The 20,223-nt window shown below is 33.4% G+C and overlaps 2 protein-coding genes and 1 pseudogene across 2 annotated transcripts; 2 read left to right on the forward strand and 1 right to left on the reverse strand.

Annotated features, from left to right (window-relative positions):
* The first annotated feature begins 11,993 nt into the window (after positions 1 to 11,993).
* Positions 11,994 to 13,584, forward strand: LOC132934793 (uncharacterized; annotated as a pseudogene).
* A 54-nt stretch (positions 13,585 to 13,638) lies between these two features.
* Positions 13,639 to 14,695, forward strand: LOC132937550 (uncharacterized). The gene is made up of 2 exons (XM_061004374.1): positions 13,639 to 14,489; positions 14,547 to 14,695. Exons 1-2 carry the CDS (start codon positions 13,884 to 13,886, stop codon positions 14,628 to 14,630), a joined length of 690 nt encoding a protein of 229 aa, XP_060860357.1. The 5' UTR covers positions 13,639 to 13,883; the 3' UTR covers positions 14,631 to 14,695.
* Positions 14,696 to 15,323: 628 nt separating this feature from the next.
* Positions 15,324 to 16,069, reverse strand: LOC132934800 (uncharacterized). Its single transcript, XM_061001165.1, has 2 exons — positions 15,431 to 16,069; positions 15,324 to 15,359 (listed from the first exon to the last, which is right to left on the reverse strand). Exons 1-2 carry the CDS (start codon positions 16,067 to 16,069, stop codon positions 15,324 to 15,326), a joined length of 675 nt encoding a protein of 224 aa, XP_060857148.1.
* Between the last annotated feature and the right edge of the window lie 4,154 nt (positions 16,070 to 20,223).

Consider the following 20,223-nt stretch of genomic DNA (forward strand, 5'->3'; position numbering starts at 1 on the left):
ATATAATAAAATAAGTACCTAGCAGGGGCGTATACAAGGGGGGGATGTGGGGGTCAGATCCCCCCCCCAAAAGGCCTTTTTTTAAATTTTATAAAATAGTGTTCTTAATGACTTAATGTAAGGAAATTACAAGAAAAAAAATGGCAAGGATTTTTTGTAAATTTTTATTTTAACACATTCAACAATTAACTAAAAATAATTTACTTAATATTAATCAGTAATCATATATTTATTTCATATTCATATAATCGTATTATGTGATATTTGATAATATATATGTTATATATACAAGTATAATAAATTATTATAAGATAATAATATGTGGCAGACCAGCCACGGGCCGTCGTCAGTCGCCACCGTCACCGATATCAACGCGGCGGAGACGACGCCCGCATGTCCGTGCGTATAATAATACATTTTCCTACACATTAGAAAAAGAAATATAAAAATAGCTAAAAATAGCTTAAATAATAAATATTATTATCTAAAAACAAAAATCAACCACAAATATTATGTCAGTTGTACGAACAAGTCATAACTACATATAACTACTTGTAGAATTTAAAATAAAATGTATTGAATATATATATGTTTTATCATTTATTAGGTATTTAAATGTGCACATACCTAGGTTTAGGTATTTTTGTTCCATAAAAATTTGTTTGCAACTGATCCCCCCCCATACAAAAGTTATGTATACGCCACTGGTACCTAGTACCTATACGTACGTAGATTTCTACTGAAAAATGCTAATCTATCAACTATCGATCTCAAACGTATGCATTGTCAATGTTTGAAACAAAAAAAAATTATAACAATTATGTAGGTACATTAAAATAATAATAATATTATTTAATAATTAATATCTACAAAATTTGTCGCCTCTGACCTAAGTTAGCATGCTACTGTTTTTCCTGGTTGTTTATTGGCTGTTCCTTTGACTTGTGTCACATTTACCGACAATCCTCGGGAACGGCACCAGTGACAAATAATATTGTACAAGACGTGCCGATTCGATGGCATGGCAAGTATTAACCACAAGTACCAAATATTGGCCGAGTCCCAAGTACACCAGTCGTGGGAATGTACGGCGTACGCAGTTGCGTCACGAACATACAATTTCCACAAACAGTTTTGAGTGGACGGGTGATTACTAATTTTTTAAAAATATTCAAATATTTATATTTACTTATCATTATTGAATTAATATGTTGGTATATTTTACTGGTTTATTCTATATAGGATTTAGCAAATTTAATATGCAACAAAACACGCTGTATAATTGTTGTTTTATGTATAATAGGGGAACTGGGAAGATAATAATGATAATATTATATTCTATGCGTATATAATATAATATTTAAAGTATAGGTTAGGTGATTAAACATTAAAACATATAATAAAATATATAAAAAAAATATATATATAAAATAATAAAAAAAATAAATAAATTGTTACCTACATTTATGTTAGTTGATATACCTACTGTAAAATAAACAAAAAAAATGATACTCATGCAGGTTTTTATTTTATGTATGTACCTATGTGTGGGAAGTGGGTGAGTGGGTGGTTTCAATATTTGCACCTATGGTCTATGGATAACGTCATGTTGGTGACGCCACTACAGAATGTACGGTTGCAAAATATTATTCGTACTGTAGTAAAAACACTCATCAATGTGGACTGTATAAAACTATTTTATTCTTGGGTCTCTCCCATGCTTTGTAACGGTGGCGGTGGAGGTAGAAGTAAAACGAGTCCGGAAACAATTATTTACCGCCACCGCGGTAGCACCGTCGAGACTAAATAATTTTACCGACACTGCTAGTCTCTGCATTGTGTGGGGGACCTTAAATAACATGATAATATTTTACAGTTTTTTCATACTGACCGGACAATAAGAAGGCGAGGAATACGCAACGGCTAACAACAATGGATACAACGTAATAATTAATAACAATATTATTTATTATTATTTTTGTTTTCCGATACGGGCGACGCGACAGTCGTCGCGAGTCCCTTCTCCCCGCCACTACATACCGTTCCAAACCGTTATCATTATCGTAATGTCGTCAACGAATTATAATATTATAAGACAAGTAACAACATATTTTCATAATAATAATAATATAACACTGTGCAATGTTTGTGAGTTTTTACGATGGTTCAATTTTTCAGCATTATTCTGTATAATATAGCGCAGATTAAAAATGCACATAACTCACATAAAAACTGAACTATCGTATAAGAGACCCACACACAAACACAGATAATTTTCTCATTCAGTATATAAGTTTCATAATTCGTAAAAGTTATAGCGAATCTACCTATAATAAAACTTGATGGTACAAGAATTATAAATTTTTAAGTGAGTCATGAGCATTTTTAATTTGCGCTATATAATATACACAACGCTTGCTAAAACATTGAAGCATCGCAAAAAACCTACATACAAAAACAGACAATGTTCTCACCATTATAATTTTAATAATATAGGTCGAACCGTTTTAATTAGTAAATTAATGAAGCTAAACGTGAACTGCTGAGCGTAAATTTGCAATTGTACGCACTTTTAAGACGAAGACGACTAATGCGAGGTTAGCGTCCTCTTGGAGGATAACGTTGGCGCAATATTTGTTTTCTCTACCAGGCCCACGCGCCCAACATGTACCTATAAAACGCATTCACGTAAAATCGTTTATGATTAGGTCGAAATCGCATACTACAACCAATTACTTAGTACAAAGGATAATAATTTTAGGGGTTTGACAATCGTCGGTTTTTATTATTATTCGACTTTAAAAAAAATTTAAAAATTGTAAATTTTAATGGATACCTATTTAATCGTTTCGAATTGAATATTCCGAAAAAATTATATTGTGCCATATATAGTTACGCTGATAAAAATTTTCCCCCATCATTTTTGTAACGGGTGAACGTTAATAAAGCACGACGTTATAAAAATTAAAAATGTAAGGTATAATATTAATGTTGTTATTGTTCACAAAAACCGCAGCAATTGCCACAACATGCGCGTGCGTGCGCGGTGCGTCATCGAAACGTGTTTCGGAGCTAGGGAGAAAAACATTCATTATCAGGGTAGCCGACCTCCTCGGCCAATCGTGTAGCCGCACGACTACCTTCCACCGCCATTACTATCGATAACAACCACAGCATAGGCCGCAGCCCCTCGACCAGTCGTCCGCGTTCTTCATTAGCGTAATATCACTGTTTCCGTTTGGTCTGTCGTGCTTACGTGCCATCGCCTATAGTGATATTATTAACATTACACACCATAACTGCGCTGTATACACGCCGCCGAAACACGAACGAAATGGCAGAAAACTTGAGATTGGAAGAACTGGACTGGGGCGTTGACAACAACAATAACGACGCACATGCCTGGGACGCCAACAACAACGCCCTCGACGTAAACTACAATAACATCGACGACAACAACAACGCACTCGACGTAAACGACAATAACATCGACGACAACAACAACGCACTCGGCGTAAACGACAATAACATCGACGACAACAACAACGACGTCGTCGACGTATTCGAACCGGATACGGAAAGGGAAAGCGACTCGGAGCCGGAACGAGACGTCATCGCCGTCGATGAATCCGAACAGGAAACGGAAAGCGATTCGGAACCGGAAGAAGAGATCGACGCCGAATCACACGCGACACGGGAACGGATATGTACCAGATTAGGATATTGGATTGGTAGACCAAACACTCACCGAAACGGACACAGAGCCAGCCCGGAACACCATCGACACAACAAACGACGGCGACTGGAATAAGACGTCCCTGTGGCGACGACTGCAGAATTACGATTGCAAGGTTTGACGTACCTATATATTGTTTATGTTATTATATCGAACTATGTAAAATAAATCGTATTTTGTGTCTCTTTATTACTGTAATAATTGTATAATATTATTGTTTACAAATATTGTTATAATTGTTAACTAATAAAAACCAATTTTGATACCAATTAAACATCTGTTTTTATAATTGTATTAATAACATATTATTATAATATTATGAGTTAGTTGATATTATATTATATCATATCATTATTATAGTTCTTATTAGGTACCTACATAAACGAAACGGTTTGCAATTATTTTGCATAAAGTAAAATAATATGGTAATATGGTTTTACTGCTGACCTACAGTATTATTGTGATAAATGGTATATTATAATATATTATTCTTGGAAATAATAAAAATCATAATAATATATAATAATCATAATATTATATTATGTTTATGGTTATTGTACTAAATGGTAGTAAATACTTAATTGTTTTATGAAAAAAATGTTGAATATTTCATATTATGTAGGAGAATTAGCTATCAGTTTGACATTGGCTCTGAAGTAACTGATAAGTACAAATAAATTGAAATATTCTAGGTAATTAAACTTATTTTGAACATCAAAATTATTACATAACTGAAAACTATTTTACACAGCTGGGAATATTTCAATTTAAACTACACTGGCACAGTTGTAAATTTCAAAAATGTATTTGATGGTAAAAAGGCAAAATATGTAACCAACACAAAATAGACTTTTTAACTGATAACATTAAAGACATATCAAAATATTAATACACATTTTTTCCCAAGTACCGTACACCCTCACACTATTAACAATTTGATAGTTCCTGAAAATTGTATTTTAGTGAGCTAGGCGGCTATCGAAACGTTTATAGTGAGTTTTGGCTAGTTTAGAGACAAATGGTATTTTGAGATCAGAGTGAAGGGGGGTGTGGTTAGAAACATAGAATGGTGCTTTTAGAATTGTACACAGAGTTTTGGGATTGGAATCTTTGAATGCGGTTGATGTTGAAAATGTTGACAGTGCCCCATAATTGAATCCCATAAGTTCATGAAATACCTTAATTAAACTTATTTTGTACATCAATAATATAACTGAAAATTATTTTATTACATGGTTGGGAATACTTTAATTTACATTAGACTGACACTGTTGTAAATTTAAAAAAATTATTTGATGATGGAAAGACCAAATTATGTAACCCACAAAATAGAGATTTTAACTGGTAATTATAGTGGCATAATATACATTTTTCCCAAGTAATATAAACACCTAAACCATTAACATTTTAATCGATTCTGAAAATAGTATTTTTGTGAGTTAAATCAACTAACTTTACCATTATGGTATTCTACTACTGAAAAAATTGAATATTAATAGGACATTTATAATACTTTAAACTTAAGAATATAATGGTATGGGATTTGGATCAGAGATATGGCTAAAATGTTAACTGAAACTGATTCTAATCAAATTTTAAGATTTATATAAATAAAATATAAGAGTACTAAAGTATTTATATTTAAAGAAATTTCAACAACATAACAAGTGTTTATAGGTAATTGTTTCAACCACCGCTGTAATTGTACTTAATGAGTAATTTAGAAAAAAGTCTTGATATCTTAAAATCAAAATAACAACTGGATATTTGGCGCTGCCAAAAAAAATGAGCTACTCTACTGTTTTATTTAAAATGTAATTTTTAAATGATTAAATTTAGATTAAATTTGTACATTTTACTCATTTTAGAAAATTGTGGTTTCAGAAATACCTATTATAGTGATTAATGTAAAATAACTAAGATAATTTTAAATTGTTATTATGAAGACCTAACTAATACATTGATAAATAATTGAAATAGGTACCAAAGGATACATATTATTATGCATAAAATATCACATCAATGTTCTTTGCATAGGATGCAAAAAAAATATAAAACCATTTAAATTATAATTACCTATATGTATGATATTATAGTACAAAGGTCATAAACTAAAATAAAATATTTCCAAACGTTACCAATTGTTAATAATAACTAGATCTCAGATTAACACTGATTTATACCTAATAATATAATATTGAAAACTTAAAATATGATGTAGGTACTAAAAATGTAATAAAAAAAAAAAAATTAAATGTATAAAATAATATTATATTTATTAAAAATGTGAAATTTAAAACCATGTTGTCAACATGGATGGGATAAAAGTATTCACATCACACACTTTACAAGAATATAAAAACAATATTAGAATAATATATGTGGTTTGTCTGTAGTTTTCTGGTTTAAGTTAGTTACCTTGAATAACATTGATGGGAAAGTTTTTAAAAATGAACTAGATCAAGTTCAAGGTGGGAGTGGTAGGTACTTATTCGTTATTAACGAATGTTGGCTTGGACAACTGTAGATAAATATTATTGACATTAAACTTACCCAAATAGATACATTGTATTACTTATAAATAACAAATTTTTTTGCAGAGCATATTTCCACATCACTATTCATTCACTTGGTAATTCCACGGACTGTCAATACCTAGTAAATTTCATCATCAGTTCAAAATTAATAAATAGTTGTTAAGTTAATTATTATACAAAACGTTATCTATTAATCATTTATTATATATTCTTATATTATATAGTAATTTTTTTTTTCAGTTTTTTGTAAAATATCCCAATGGCCTTTGCTGTGAACTGCGAAGGTTATCTTTAATTATAACAAAAAAAAACTTATTTCAAATACATATTTTGAGACTTGATTTATAGAGAGCTATCAACAAGGTTATTGTATTTTGTATTATTTTATTAAGTAGGTACAAGTGACCGTTTTAGCGGCACCTATACGAATTTGCGATCCATATTCGTAAAATATGATTGTTAGATACACGTAATTTTGTAATGTGATTACTGATTATAATTCGTATACCACGGTGGCCTGCCGGAAAAATAACGAAATAATAAATAATGAGTACCCGCATAATGTTCATTAGCCAAAGCGGTAATTTCTAATAATTGTAGTATTATTTTATATTTCAAAATAAAATATTGGGCATACAACGTAAGAATTATACTTGTGTCAGGAAATTCCCAAAAAGTATACATTAAAAAAAATATTGATATTTCAAAACATTTTAAGAATACTAAAAATAAACTCCTTGATTTAAACAAACATTTTATCATCAAAATGTGCCTAAAAATTAGATTTAGAAATTGGCTATTTCAATTTTTCCAAAATAATTTAATTTTTACGATTGGTTTTTAAAAAAATATTATACTGTACTTGTAGCGCAAGGGTCTATAAATGATTAATAAATAAATAAAATATATATTTAAACGATTAGAACAAAAAGTTATTTAATTTGTCAGGTGTTTCTGTTACCTACACTTTGTATAGACACAATTAGAGAAAAAAATAGTCCTAAATACGCCTTTATATAGGTAGGCTGCTAATGATTAATAAACTTGGAATAGTGGGTCGGGCCAAATCTGTACGCCTATTAGCAAACACTAGTACACCGCAACTGATAAGAATTTTCATTGTCAACCGCGACATAGTTAGGTACCTCATCGGCTACATCTCTTTCTTGCGTACCTATTGCTTGAACGTTATAGCTCCTTTATCGTTCAGAAGCTTCTGTGCTTCCATCGTTATCATTTCTCTCTCGGTTATGACTTATGTATTTTGCCATGTTGGCCTAAAACCGTATCCCGAATAAAAAAAGTTACAGAAAAATAACCAACATAATTAAAAACTGAAACCATTTCAAAAATGCTCCAACTACAATAAAACATTAATTTTACATGAAAAAATCAAACTCATTATCTTGCACAGAAAAATTGATTACAAAGGTATATATTTATTGTGTCCAATGTATTATATAGGTTCGAGGTAACTAACCATACATAGTACATGGTACGAGGTACCTACACCGTATGTAGGTACATGGTACAATAGGTTTTATACGCACATACTAATTTACCAACAAATAATAATAAATACCTAGATACTATAGAAATCACTATAAGCACTATTTTGTAGTACAAAATAATATCGATACTAGTTAGCTGTACATACACAATAGTATTATGTCTTTGCGAGTAAAGAACCGGATTCTCTTGAAATTTCAACTTTTTATTGCGTATTCCAAATCCTATAGAAACAATACATATTTGTTGTGAATCGGAATCGACTATCAAAACTATCGAGTGAGGTAGATTAATTATTTAAACAAAGTTTATTTTGTACTAATTTGCAGTTTGGGCACTGCAGTAGCCAGTGTTATTGAATTGTCGTTCATCATATAATAATTATTTATTTTATTGTATCATGACAGCAGGGGCGAATCTAGTGGTGGTGGTTATAATACCCCCCAATAATTGGTTTCTTCACTATTCAGTTGGCCATTTTACATTTATGAAAACTCATAACTGTACATAATGGCCAACTGATAATTTGTATACGATTGTGATAGTGATATACTGTCTACTGACATTGACTAGAATCAAGGTTATTAGAATATAGTAAATATACTAATATTATTATATTCTAACACTGTCTGGACTAGAATAATCAATAATACCTATTGTCTATTATCGGAAAAATGAGAATAGATTTTGAGCGGAGCGATGAATGTATATTGATTTTACAATGAAGTGGTCTTTCTTTTTTTTTGTGTGTGTGTACACGATAAGTAGTTGAAATAATGCTTCAATTTTCAACTTCAGTATCTTGTTTGATGGGAAAGTGAATATTGTTGGTGCATTAAGGAGGTAAAATTTTTAAATTTTCAAAAACGCCAGGAAAAACAACATAAAAATACGTAAAAATTACAAAAATTTGGAAATTATTTTGAGTTACAAATTCATTAAAAATTTTCTTTTTAAATCTAAGATTTGAAAATGTAATACAAGATTCCTCATAAATTTGTCTACCTTTATCAAAAAAAAATGTCTACAAGAAAGGCAAATTCAATTTTTATGAGCGTTTGAAGTTAAAAACGATATTTGAAAATTTCAATGAATGTTAATATCAGCATTTTCTATACGACATACAATTTTGAAAGCAATTTGACTCTTTTTGAGCTGTTTACGGACATTGTCAGTTTTCAATTTTTTTAGTTTTTTTTTCTATATATATCAATAAAATGTTATTTGCTGGGTAAAAAAACATGAATATTTAAAGCAAGGCTCCTGATATATTGTTACAATAGCAGTTCAAAAATATTAAAAATACATAGGCACAATTTTTTTTTATAAGCATTTAAAGTTTGAATTTTGACAAAATGTATCAAATTTAAAATTTAATAATTATTTTGTAGTAAAAAATTTATAAATTGTTCAAAAGGATTGAAAATTTAAAACAAGGTTCCACGTAAATAGGTAAATATATAAATTACTTAATTCACAATAATATCATCAAATATACTTGGTAATAAACTAATAACTAATAACATAGGCTGACTGACCGTTTTCGCTCAGAATCGTTTTTCTTAAACAATGATTTTATATCATTGAATTTAAATTTAACAACATCATCCATTACAGTGATCCACTAACTGTACAGCAGGGCGACATCCACTTACCCACTTTTTATTAATTACTTTGTTTTGTTTTTTTTATTATTATTTATTATTTTATTGCAAATGTGGTACTTACCTAATGGAATATATTATAAGAGCTTGAATTTTTAATTTACTTAAATAATTAAACATTGTAACAGCTTAACGATGAAAAGACGACAAAATAACAAAAACAAGTTATCCTGGATCAATTTTTAGAGTTGACCAAACTACTAACTTTTGCCCCCCCCCCCCCCCAATAAAAACCTCCTCGGTACGCCCCTGCATGACAGGTAGGCAGGGGCGGACTTACCATTTTTCTGCCCCTAGGCATTACAACACTAGCGCTCCGTACATTGGCGTGCTCCCATGTTTAATCTTTAATATTGTAATTGATATTTTTTTATAGGTAGCCAGGTAGGTACTGATTAAAGTGGTGAGCACTTTAGTCCCTATAATCGTAATCGATAAGTAGTTTTTTGAGCAGTATGCACTATGCAGGAGACGGGCGACAGTGCCAGCGTCGCGCGTCGTCACAATGTTTTTTATTATTAATTACTTTATTAAGTCTTATTCAGGACATCTGATTTCCAGAATTAATTCCAGTATTCTAAGAATAGACTAGTTTAGTGGCCGCGTGCCTGCGCACACTTATTGTGGTGCCGGGTACGGGGTGAGGTGGGTCATCCCTGTCCCCGCCTAGCTAGTAGAGCGGCTATATACCATGTACCCGGCGGCCCGAGGTAGTATATTTGACTGCCTTGGCTGGCGTTTTGCGAATGCGACATTCACAATATTGTGTTTACGCCGCACACATCGTATTATTTTGGCGTATTTGGGGGGGGGGGGTGTCCTCCATGTCTGGACACCCCCCGACTTTTTTAAACAAAAATCTTAATATATGGGACTTTGATGTTATCATTTATTTTATAGTATACTTTTTTTTTTGTTATAAAATAAATATTAATTTTTATATAAACGGCAAAACTAAAATTAATTTGATTGGATTCGATGCCAAAGAGACTTATCTAAAATTTATCAGGGACATCCAGAAATTATTTGAATTTCACCGGGTCATTACGAATCACGATAATAAGAATACCTGCAGGCCGCAGCGAAAATACAGTAGCAACGAAAATACTGTGATCGCATGTAGTATATTATTTTAATCTAGTTTACAGTTTATCAGTTTGGAGAATTTCATTATTAATAATATGGTATTTTAATATAGGGGCGGTTAAATGGTTTCAAGTCGGTAGTCCTATTATTCGATTTTTAATAAATTTTTGAAATCAAAATTTGCACAACTACCGGGTGATTTCTGAGAGATCGGCCAGACTCCAGCCGTCAAACGTACTTAAACAATTTAAATTCACAATTGTTATTACCTTAACCACTGTTAGTGGGCATTAACAGTATTTTGTGACACTTTGAGAACGATTCGACCGATTAATAGGCGTGTAACACCAAAAAACTAATTCTTGCCACCGCATTTAAAAATATAAATATGTTGTCAATACCCCTCCCCCCCCCCCTTTAACATATTCGTAGATATTTGTTTTTTCCTAAAACGTACTTAAACAATTTAAATTCACAATTGTTATTACGGGTCGTCCAAAACACGTATTAAATTCTAGTGTTTATAATCAATGATATTGTATGCGCCGGGTAGGGAACAATGATTAGCCCGTGGCCCGATCGCCGTGTACGTCGCGCGCAATACTCACACACCGACCGACCTTTGGTTTTGTGTGTATATGGTTATAGCTCAGCTAGAATTGGTTGGGTTCGCCGCGCAAATACTAGTGAGCTATGTGGTGTGGTGATGTGTAAGTGTGTGTATATGTGAGAGTGTACTATAAGCTTAAAACTATTGGACGGAAGGTAACTATGAAATGGTAACACGGTTGCTGGTAAAATTTTGTTGTTGTATTGTACACAAATAATAATGAGTTAAGGATACAAGAATATAATAAAAATCACAGCAACATGAAGGTATAAAAATATAAGTGGTAATATTATAGCCCTTCTGGCCCAACAAAATATAATAATAGTATGTGCCAGCTATTTGAGCTATGGCTAGTATATAGATAATAAATAATATTACTCACAATTTAGGCGGAGCACGGCTGGCCAGCTGCTCCTATCCTATAAAAATGATACAGAGAATATCGAAAATACAAAATAATACACAGTAGTGCTTAGCACATACTAAAAACAATATAATTTTAAATAATATAAAAATGCGCACTTGCGCTCACAGATAATAATAAAATGCAGCGATTTGCGCTCTTATAACAGAATAATAATAAATAAATAAATAAATAAATAATAAATAAATAAATAAATAAATAAATAAATAAATATTCGACTTTGAAAAATAATATAAAGGTCCGCTACGATTTGCACACACGGTCACAATTAACAATAATAATGAGATATTATGCTTAGGTATAACAAACGCAAGTAGTAAGTGGGTCCATAGAGGCGACACTCCACTCCACACAAACTCCACCGCCACACATACTCCACCCGTACCGACCGTCACTCCACCCGTGGCGACCATCACCACCACTCCACCGTCACACACACTCCACCCGGACCGACCAACACCACCCCACCTGGCAGTTCACCACTCCACCCCGGCAGACCGCCACTCCACCCGGCAGACCACCACCACCACTCCACCCGGACCGACCGCCACTCCACCCGGGGGCGACCACCACCACCACTCCACCGTCACACACACTCCACCCGGACCGACCACCACCACCCCACCTGGCAGTTCACCACTCCACCCAGGCAGACCACCACTCCACCCGCCATACCACACAGCACAACCCTATCACGCGTTATCACAATACAATTAATATGTGTACGTCAGAAAGTAATTATTTAAAAAATATTCGTGTATAATGTTCGGCTGTCCACCCCCCACTACCTCGGCAGACCACCACCGCCATCAACCTCCCTACCCCGTATAGCTGTAACCCCGACTGAACCACGCGCAATCTTCAGTCGCAGTTTTCCTTTCATAGTGACAAGTTGTAACACAGTGTATAAAAATGGCTTCAAGCAGTGAACGGGTATACAAATATATTGCGCCTGCACCACCGGCCGAACTCATCGACTGTACCAACTACACAATCGATTTTGTAAATCGCAAGTTTTTACAAGTCGGCATCGATCCTACACATGAGTTCAATGTCTCTGTACGCATAATTACTCCGTCGCGTTTTGTAAACATTTCCGTGGACTTTTTGAAACGTATATATTCATTGATGGGGCATATTCTATCACATATACTGGATACTACAGTAAAATACAAAAGATTTATTTTTCTGGAGAACGAATTTGTTTTGCTTACGTCTATGATATATAGAGGGGAGTGTATGTTGGTGATAGAATCAAAAGTTGAACATGGATGTAGAATTTTATTAAGTCCGAAAGAACTAATGGCAATTCAAAACATGGAGTGGACTATTTTCGAAACCGTAAGCAGAAAAACGATGGTCGTACGGCCAATGATTCTATTACAACTTGATCAGATAACGGAATATTTTAAAAATGATTATAATATTGAAAAAGACGCGACATTCGAAGAATTTGTAGCAATAATCAAAGGAATTCAAATTGAATTAATATCTAAACATGTACCGAAGAACAAATATAGTTTTATAAATCAGATAAAACTGCTTGCAACTGACCAACTAGCAATCGGTTGGATGGAGAAACTTAATAAATCATTAAAAGTATGAATGCGTGATTTTTATTTATTTTAATTATATTAAAGTATCTATTTAATTAGGGTGTCGAAGAAAATTACGGTCCGGAAGATTTCTTCTCGCCTCCGTTTACTCAGAGTTGTATGTCTCGGCCAAGCAAACAGTCAAAGAAGACGGTAATCTTATAAATAATAATAATAATAATAATAATAATAAATATACTTTATAATCAGGTGAACGATGAATACGATGGACCCGCCCCCCGCCAGAGACGAAACAAAAAATTTAAAAGTAAAGAAAGTATATTATAATCATTTGAAACCTTGAATATAATTGTATTAATTTTTTTTTAGGATTTTTTCGAGACATATGATTCAGCGATGACACCAATAGAAGCCGACAATATAGCAGACGAAAACAGTTGTTTTTCTCAATATTTGTTTTGATATTATATCATATAATTATGTCATATTATGTCATTATATGTTTTGATATACAGTTTGTATAATATTTAAAAAATAAAAAAATCTTTTTTCTCTAAATCATATATGTTTTTACTCCCGCCCATAAAAGGGGCGGGACCACCTTGAGATTCACCTATCTAAATACACCCACCCCATTAATACTAGCGGTATTAGCGCCCCCGGTATCACACCACAAGACAGTCGTGAGTCTTCCGTCAAACGAGTCGCGTGTGCCTTATTACTAACTTCTTTCGAGACAGTCGTGAACGTACATAACAAAAATGGCTAATAATCTGATCGATTGTACTACATTTTTTGTTGATAGCAATATTTTTATAAATATAGGATTAGATCCTGATTTTTTGTTAAATTGCGTTATATGCGTCTCAAATAATTTGCAGTGTGTTAAAATGAGTGTTGAATTATATAAATCTCTAAATATAGCTCTTAACAACATAAATTTTTTACTACCATCTCATTTACTGTTGGAGGAGTTTAAATTGATATCAATAGAAGAATACAACGGTGACAACGTTCTCTCAATAAAGTGTTTGCAACAGGATCAAGATGTGCAATTAACTAAAGAGAATGTTTTAAGGATCTTGCAATTAAGTGATGCCATTGAAGAAGTTATTCAGATGAAAAATGTATACACACGGTCTACTGCATTAAATCAGGCCAGTAAAATTGCAATGTATCTTGGAAAGGAAATGCCGTTACCCAAAGATACAAAAATAAACGATGTTGAAGATTATTTGACCCGTATCAATGTCCAAGAATTGAAAGAACAACTTCCGTTCGCTGGTCTTTGTTTAATAGCAGATTTGAAGATTAAAGCAGTCAAACAATTGGCAAGGGGTTGGTTATCTTCTTCGATCGAAACTAAGGTAATACAATTTTATTTTTACATATTATTTTATACTAAAGAAAACAAATTTTTTTAGCCTGAAGTCAACAGGCTGACGACGAGGGCATTCCTAGCACGTAAAAGGGCAAAAGCAACCCGCAGATTAAGTTTTCATCTATAATATTTTATTATGTAATTTTCATATTGTTGTCAATAATTTATAAAACTTTATATTTACAATATTGTTTTTTTTTTTATTTTTTTTATGTCATTATTTTTGTATTAAAACATAATGTAATATTTTATTGTAATATGACATTTTATTATATAATAAAAAGAAAAAACATGAAATTTAAAAAAAAGTATTTTTATTTTACAAACTATTTACAATTTTCTTACATCACCATTAAATGGATTATAAGTTATAATTTGGTCGTGTAAGATGAGACAATAGGCTGCAGTCTTTTCAGGTATGGTAATATCAGTCTCAAATTCAATACGTAGGTCCACGGTTGACGACTTCACATTGTCGTTTTGATGCGATAGATCGACAACGACGATTGGTACATGGTTTTGATAAATATGTTTTGACAGTAACGGCTCGCAGTAGTCTCTTTCGTAGTAAGATTTTTGAAAATCTGTGTAAGCTTTATACAGTATCGAAGTTTGTTTGTTTTGGAAGTCTGCTCGGAAATCTTCGTACGGATACGCTTCAGAATTTAAGTAAACCTTAAGATTTTTCAACCTACAGTGGTCAAATCGACCGGCATCGAGTGTTATATTATTTTTTCGATCCGTTTGAAATCCTATCAATACAAATCTAGGTTTTTCGAGTAAATTGCTAGACTTTACAGTCCACGAATGTGAAGTATTTTTAGGTAGCACTGGATATTCGCAGAGATCCCAGGTTCTGAACGCACACGATAACGTTTTACGAGAATCCAATATTTTTAACAGTCTTAACTTTTCTTTATCACTAACTTTGATAATAGGCATCTTCCATAATATCTTAGTCAGTTCGACGGTAATTTTTTTATTTTTCTCAGAGTTATCAGTAACGTGTAATGTGTCGAAATCGGTTGACGAGCGATTCAAAATCAATTGTTGATTACAATTAAGTAATATTTTTTTGTAATCTTCAAAAAATCCAAATAGATGTTTCAGTGGAACGCAGCCGGTAAACACATTGTTGGCCATGAAATTTTTATTATTATCGTTACTACCCAACGACGACCCCCAAGCCGCATTCTCCAGCGCGTTCAAGTCGTTTGGAGTATATGAACAGTAACCTTTCAAACAAGACGAAATTCCGGGTGATTTTATTTTCTGTACTTCTACTCCGTTTATCTCGTATCGCATTTCGGAGAATAAAAACGCCAATCCATTATTCGAAAAACTAACGTCTCCAACAGCATCGGTAGGTTTATTTACTTTTCCCTCGATGTACAGATAACTCTCACACGGAAAAGTGTAAGAATCCATGTTTAAAACACTTATCCTAATTTCATCGTTATTAGAAAAAGACATGTTTGAATATGGGGTGAACGAATGATAATTCTTTTGTGTTATTTTACACTCGTCGACATAGCCGGCTGCTACGTCTAAATACGAGTCATCCATGATTAAATTTTCAAGGAACGAAGAAAATTTAAATTATTTTTCGTGAGTTTGGTTTCGGGTTTTTTCGGTTTGGATGTTGACTTCTTGACTGTAGATACAATACTGATGGGTGTTTTGATTGTAGCTCTTTTTATATTGATGTTAAATTTGAGTGCCATACCCACGCGTTATTTGCAAGCGAATCGTAATTGGTTCGCCGCGTAGATTTATTAGACAATCGTTCTGATCTTTTAATACGATATTTACTCTAGATATTGAAGTCGTGTTGAGACCATAAAAAACAGGATGTCTAGGTACCTCGACGATTTTATAGCCTGGTGGAACAGTTGGATAGAGTTCGTGTATGATCTGGCTCGGTGCTCCGTCACAAAATGAACCAGTAATCAAGTTGCACTCTACTTTTATACTATTGATTTTCATTATTTTGACCGTACTTTCAGATTCATGATTAAGACCCGTGGTGTATACATCATTTCTGAAACCCAACAATTTCGCTATGCTATTCTCGACGCCCAAGTCCACATCATGACTACACGAGAGCGTACACTTTAATGTGGTATTGTTTGCTTTTAATTCAAACCAATCGACATATTCGGGCACATTTTTTTGTATAAAAGACTCTAACTGATCCAACTCATACGTCCCCGTAGGTATGATAACGTAATCATTTTGACCGATGATATTTCGGAAGGCAATAGTATTGCAACCAGGTTCTATGTTTGGTATAGAATTATTTGTCTGTAAACTCAAAAGACATATCTGTGCAGTATTTTCTACTTCCAACGGTGGAAAGATCTCGCATGACAACTCACTAGAGTTTCCGTTTAACGTTAATGTGAACATGATAAAAACTTTAAACACAAGTGTCCACAGTTTGTAGTATTATATTTCTGCTCTCTGCTATAATTGAAATGTATGTTACATCCGTGAAAATATTGTTGTACTTCTAATGGTGGAGGTAAATTTCCAAAACTGTCGTAATAATAGACTTGATTTCCGATTTTTTTATACGCTACCCAGTGAGTGCCTGTACCGCTTTCCGAATCCAAGTTAACAATCGCTGATTCTATTCGTTTGGGACGTTCAGATAACCTGTCTCTAGTAAACACGCCGATGAAATGAGGTATTTTCATTAAGCGGGCTATTTTTATAAGTTCGTAATCGTACAGTGCTCTTCTGGGTAACGTAGATATTAGTTTTTTTTCGCTTTTTTGCCTCCACCTCTTTTATATGGGGTGAGATATAAACCCGAACCGATTTTGTACGAGTTGCCCTTATACGGAGCGAGATATAACCCCCGGCCCAAATGCGTCGGTGTGTTTCTTTTAAATTCATTAGCCAGCTTAACTACGTTGGAAACGCCGCCAGTTAGAGCTCCCAAGGCCGATAAACCAGCAAAAATCGGAATAAGTGGCAACACGCCGCCTTTTTTCGGAACTGTTATTATTCTAGGAACTTTTGTCTTTTTATTTTTGAATGTTTTTCGTGCGACGGCTACACATTTTTTACTTAATTTCATCAGGTTTTTTTCACCTATATTTTTCTTTATAGCGTTTTTAACTGCTTTGACGGCCGCTTTAAACCCACATCCAGCTCCGATTTTACGTTTTGCTTTCATGGCCGTTGTCACACCCCAAGCCACTGCTTTTTCTTTTAGACTAGAATCTTTTGCCTTGAACCTATCCCAGGCTCGCTGCTCTAATATATAGTCGGCCTCGTTACGATCTGTGATAGAGTTACTACGATCGTACGCAATATCGTGATCTCTACACGCCGAGTCCAAGGGGTTGATTCCTTTATCTCCGTGAGCTAAACGTTTTTTCAAATTTGTTCCCGGTCCACAATATTGATAACCTACACAGATACATCATAGTTTAAATGAATTAAAAATAATCACCAAAACTTACCGGGCACGTGAATCTCGAGTGGTAATTTGTTTATAAGCGTGTTGATGAGGCCGCCTCCCTTATTCTTGTTGTTTCTTCGTACGAGTGACATTGTGTACTGATTACATTCTCATTGCAACAAAGATATTTATATATAAAAATGAAATTAATTGAACAAAAACTAAAACTTGCAGTTGAAAACGTGGACCCGCCTACATCGATTCAGAACTATAGACATGGAACGCTTCTCCCCAATACGATACGAGCGCTTATTGTCGGTCCTTCGGGCTGCGGAAAAACCAATTTAATTTTCGCTTTACTAACCAATATAAACGGAATAAGATTTCATAACGTTTACATATATTCTAAAACATTGGATCAACTGAAATATAAAATGTTGAGTGATATTTTATCAGGAATTGATGGAGTACAATTATTTACGTTCTACGAAAACGAACAAGTTATTGAACCCGAGAAAGCCTTACCAAACTCTGTGTTTATTTTCGACGATATTATTTCAGAAAACCAAAAAATCGCTAGAACATACTTTTCCAGAGGTCGACATAATTTAGTGGATGTTTGCTACCTGGCTCAGAGCTATTCAAAAGTACCTAAACAACTTTTGCGTGACAACGCTAATTTTATTGTATTATTTAAACAAGATGAAACTAATTTAAAACATGTTTACATGGAGCATTGCTCTGGCGATATGACGTATACTGAGCTTAAAGACTTTTGCACGACATGTTGGCGTAAGGGGAGATTTGAGTTTATCGTAATTAATAAAGACTGCGAACGCGACGACGGTCGATATCGTCACGGGTTCGACACATTTGTCGTTATATAAACCAACGTTTTTATAAAACTTTGTCATTTGCAAACATGGCTGGTAATGGTGAAGTACTCGGAGAATTGATTAAAGCCAAAGAAAACATTAAACGCAAGTATACAGCATTAAAACACGGTAAAGCCGATATTCATTCATTGGTATCAGAAACATTATACCCGATTATCGAACCATTGAAAGAAATTAAGCGAAATAAACCACCAACATTTCAACCTCAAATCGCAGAACTCGATTCAAAAACTATAAACGAAACAGGAGACACTTTAGATTCTGAAATTTTATTAGACTTTTTAGATTCTTCCAATAGAGACAAAAATTATGGGCCTAAAACACAATCAAACGGCGCTATACATTTAGGTAAAAAAGAAATTAAACTTACTGACAAGACGTTGACTATCGAAGATACTTCATACCCGCTAACGCGAGGTCTTAGCAGTTTGATATTTTCGAAAATCCCGAAATCATACACCGCAGACGATTTGAACACATATAAAACTATATTAATTCAAACATCAGCACATTTAACATTAGACGAGAAAAAAATTAAAAAAGGTGGAAATAAATTCACTGATATAATCAAACCATTGTTCGCATCCGGTAGTGGTATATCTGTAAAACTGCAAAAGCATAATTTAGTTTATTGGAACGACCCTAACGAGTTGGTTAGTCGCTTACGGTTACTTTTGGCCTCTCAATCTGCTGGTAATACAGGCGTTTCCAACGAAATACTTTCAATTTACGAAGAATTGCTTGAAGCAGGCTTAATAAAACGTATTCCAAATGTCTAAACGCGATATAGCAATCGAACTACACAAACCTGCCAGAAAAAATTATACGAGGCGAAGAGTTAATGTGTATGGTAAAAACGATCTATGGCAGGCCGATTTGGTTGAAATGATACCATATTCGAAAATAAATAAAGGTTATAAATATTTTCTAACGGTCATAGATTGTTACACGAAGCTAGCATTTTCTAAACCTTTAAAGTGTAAATCGGCTAAAGAAGTTTCAAATGCAATGTCAAAAATACTACTCAAGCGCTCACCAAAACTATTACAGGTAGATAACGGCAAAGAATTTTACAATGCAACATTCGATGCGTTGATGGAGAAACATAATATACACAAATATTCTACGTATAGTACAACGAAAGGGTGTATCGTAGAACGCTTCAACAAAACTCTTAAGGGAAAAATGTATAGGGAATTCACTGCACGAGGCTCACACGAATGGGTTTCTATTTTACCAAAGTTGGTTGATGAATACAATAATTCAAAACACAGAACAATATCTATGACACCAATACAGGCCGATGCAAATCCTTCATCAGTGGAATTAAAACAGCGCAAAATTATTAACGTAAAAATTAAATTCAACGTTGGCGATTATGTTCGCGTTAGTACATATAAAGGCGTATTTAC

The sequence above is a fragment of the Metopolophium dirhodum genome, chromosome 1 (assembly GCF_019925205.1).
Source record: "Metopolophium dirhodum isolate CAU chromosome 1, ASM1992520v1, whole genome shotgun sequence".
In the NCBI taxonomy this organism is placed as follows: domain Eukaryota; kingdom Metazoa; phylum Arthropoda; class Insecta; order Hemiptera; family Aphididae; genus Metopolophium; species Metopolophium dirhodum.

What these genes read in the sequence shown, in the direction of transcription:
- LOC132937550 (XM_061004374.1), top strand. Translation starts at nt 13,884, where the DNA reads ATGGCTAATAATCTGATCGATTGTACTACATTTTTTGTTGATAGCAAT. An exon ending in CTTCTTCGATCGAAACTAAG is followed by an intron (nt 14,490 to 14,546) that starts GTAATACAATTT and finishes AAATTTTTTTAG; the next exon opens with CCTGAAGTCAACAGGCTGAC.
- LOC132934800 (XM_061001165.1), bottom strand. Translation starts at nt 16,069, where the DNA reads ATGGATGACTCGTATTTAGACGTAGCAGCCGGCTATGTCGACGAGTGT. An exon ending in GGAAGATGCCTATTATCAAA is followed by an intron (nt 15,360 to 15,430) that starts GTTAGTGATAAA and finishes GTGTGCGTTCAG; the next exon opens with AACCTGGGATCTCTGCGAAT.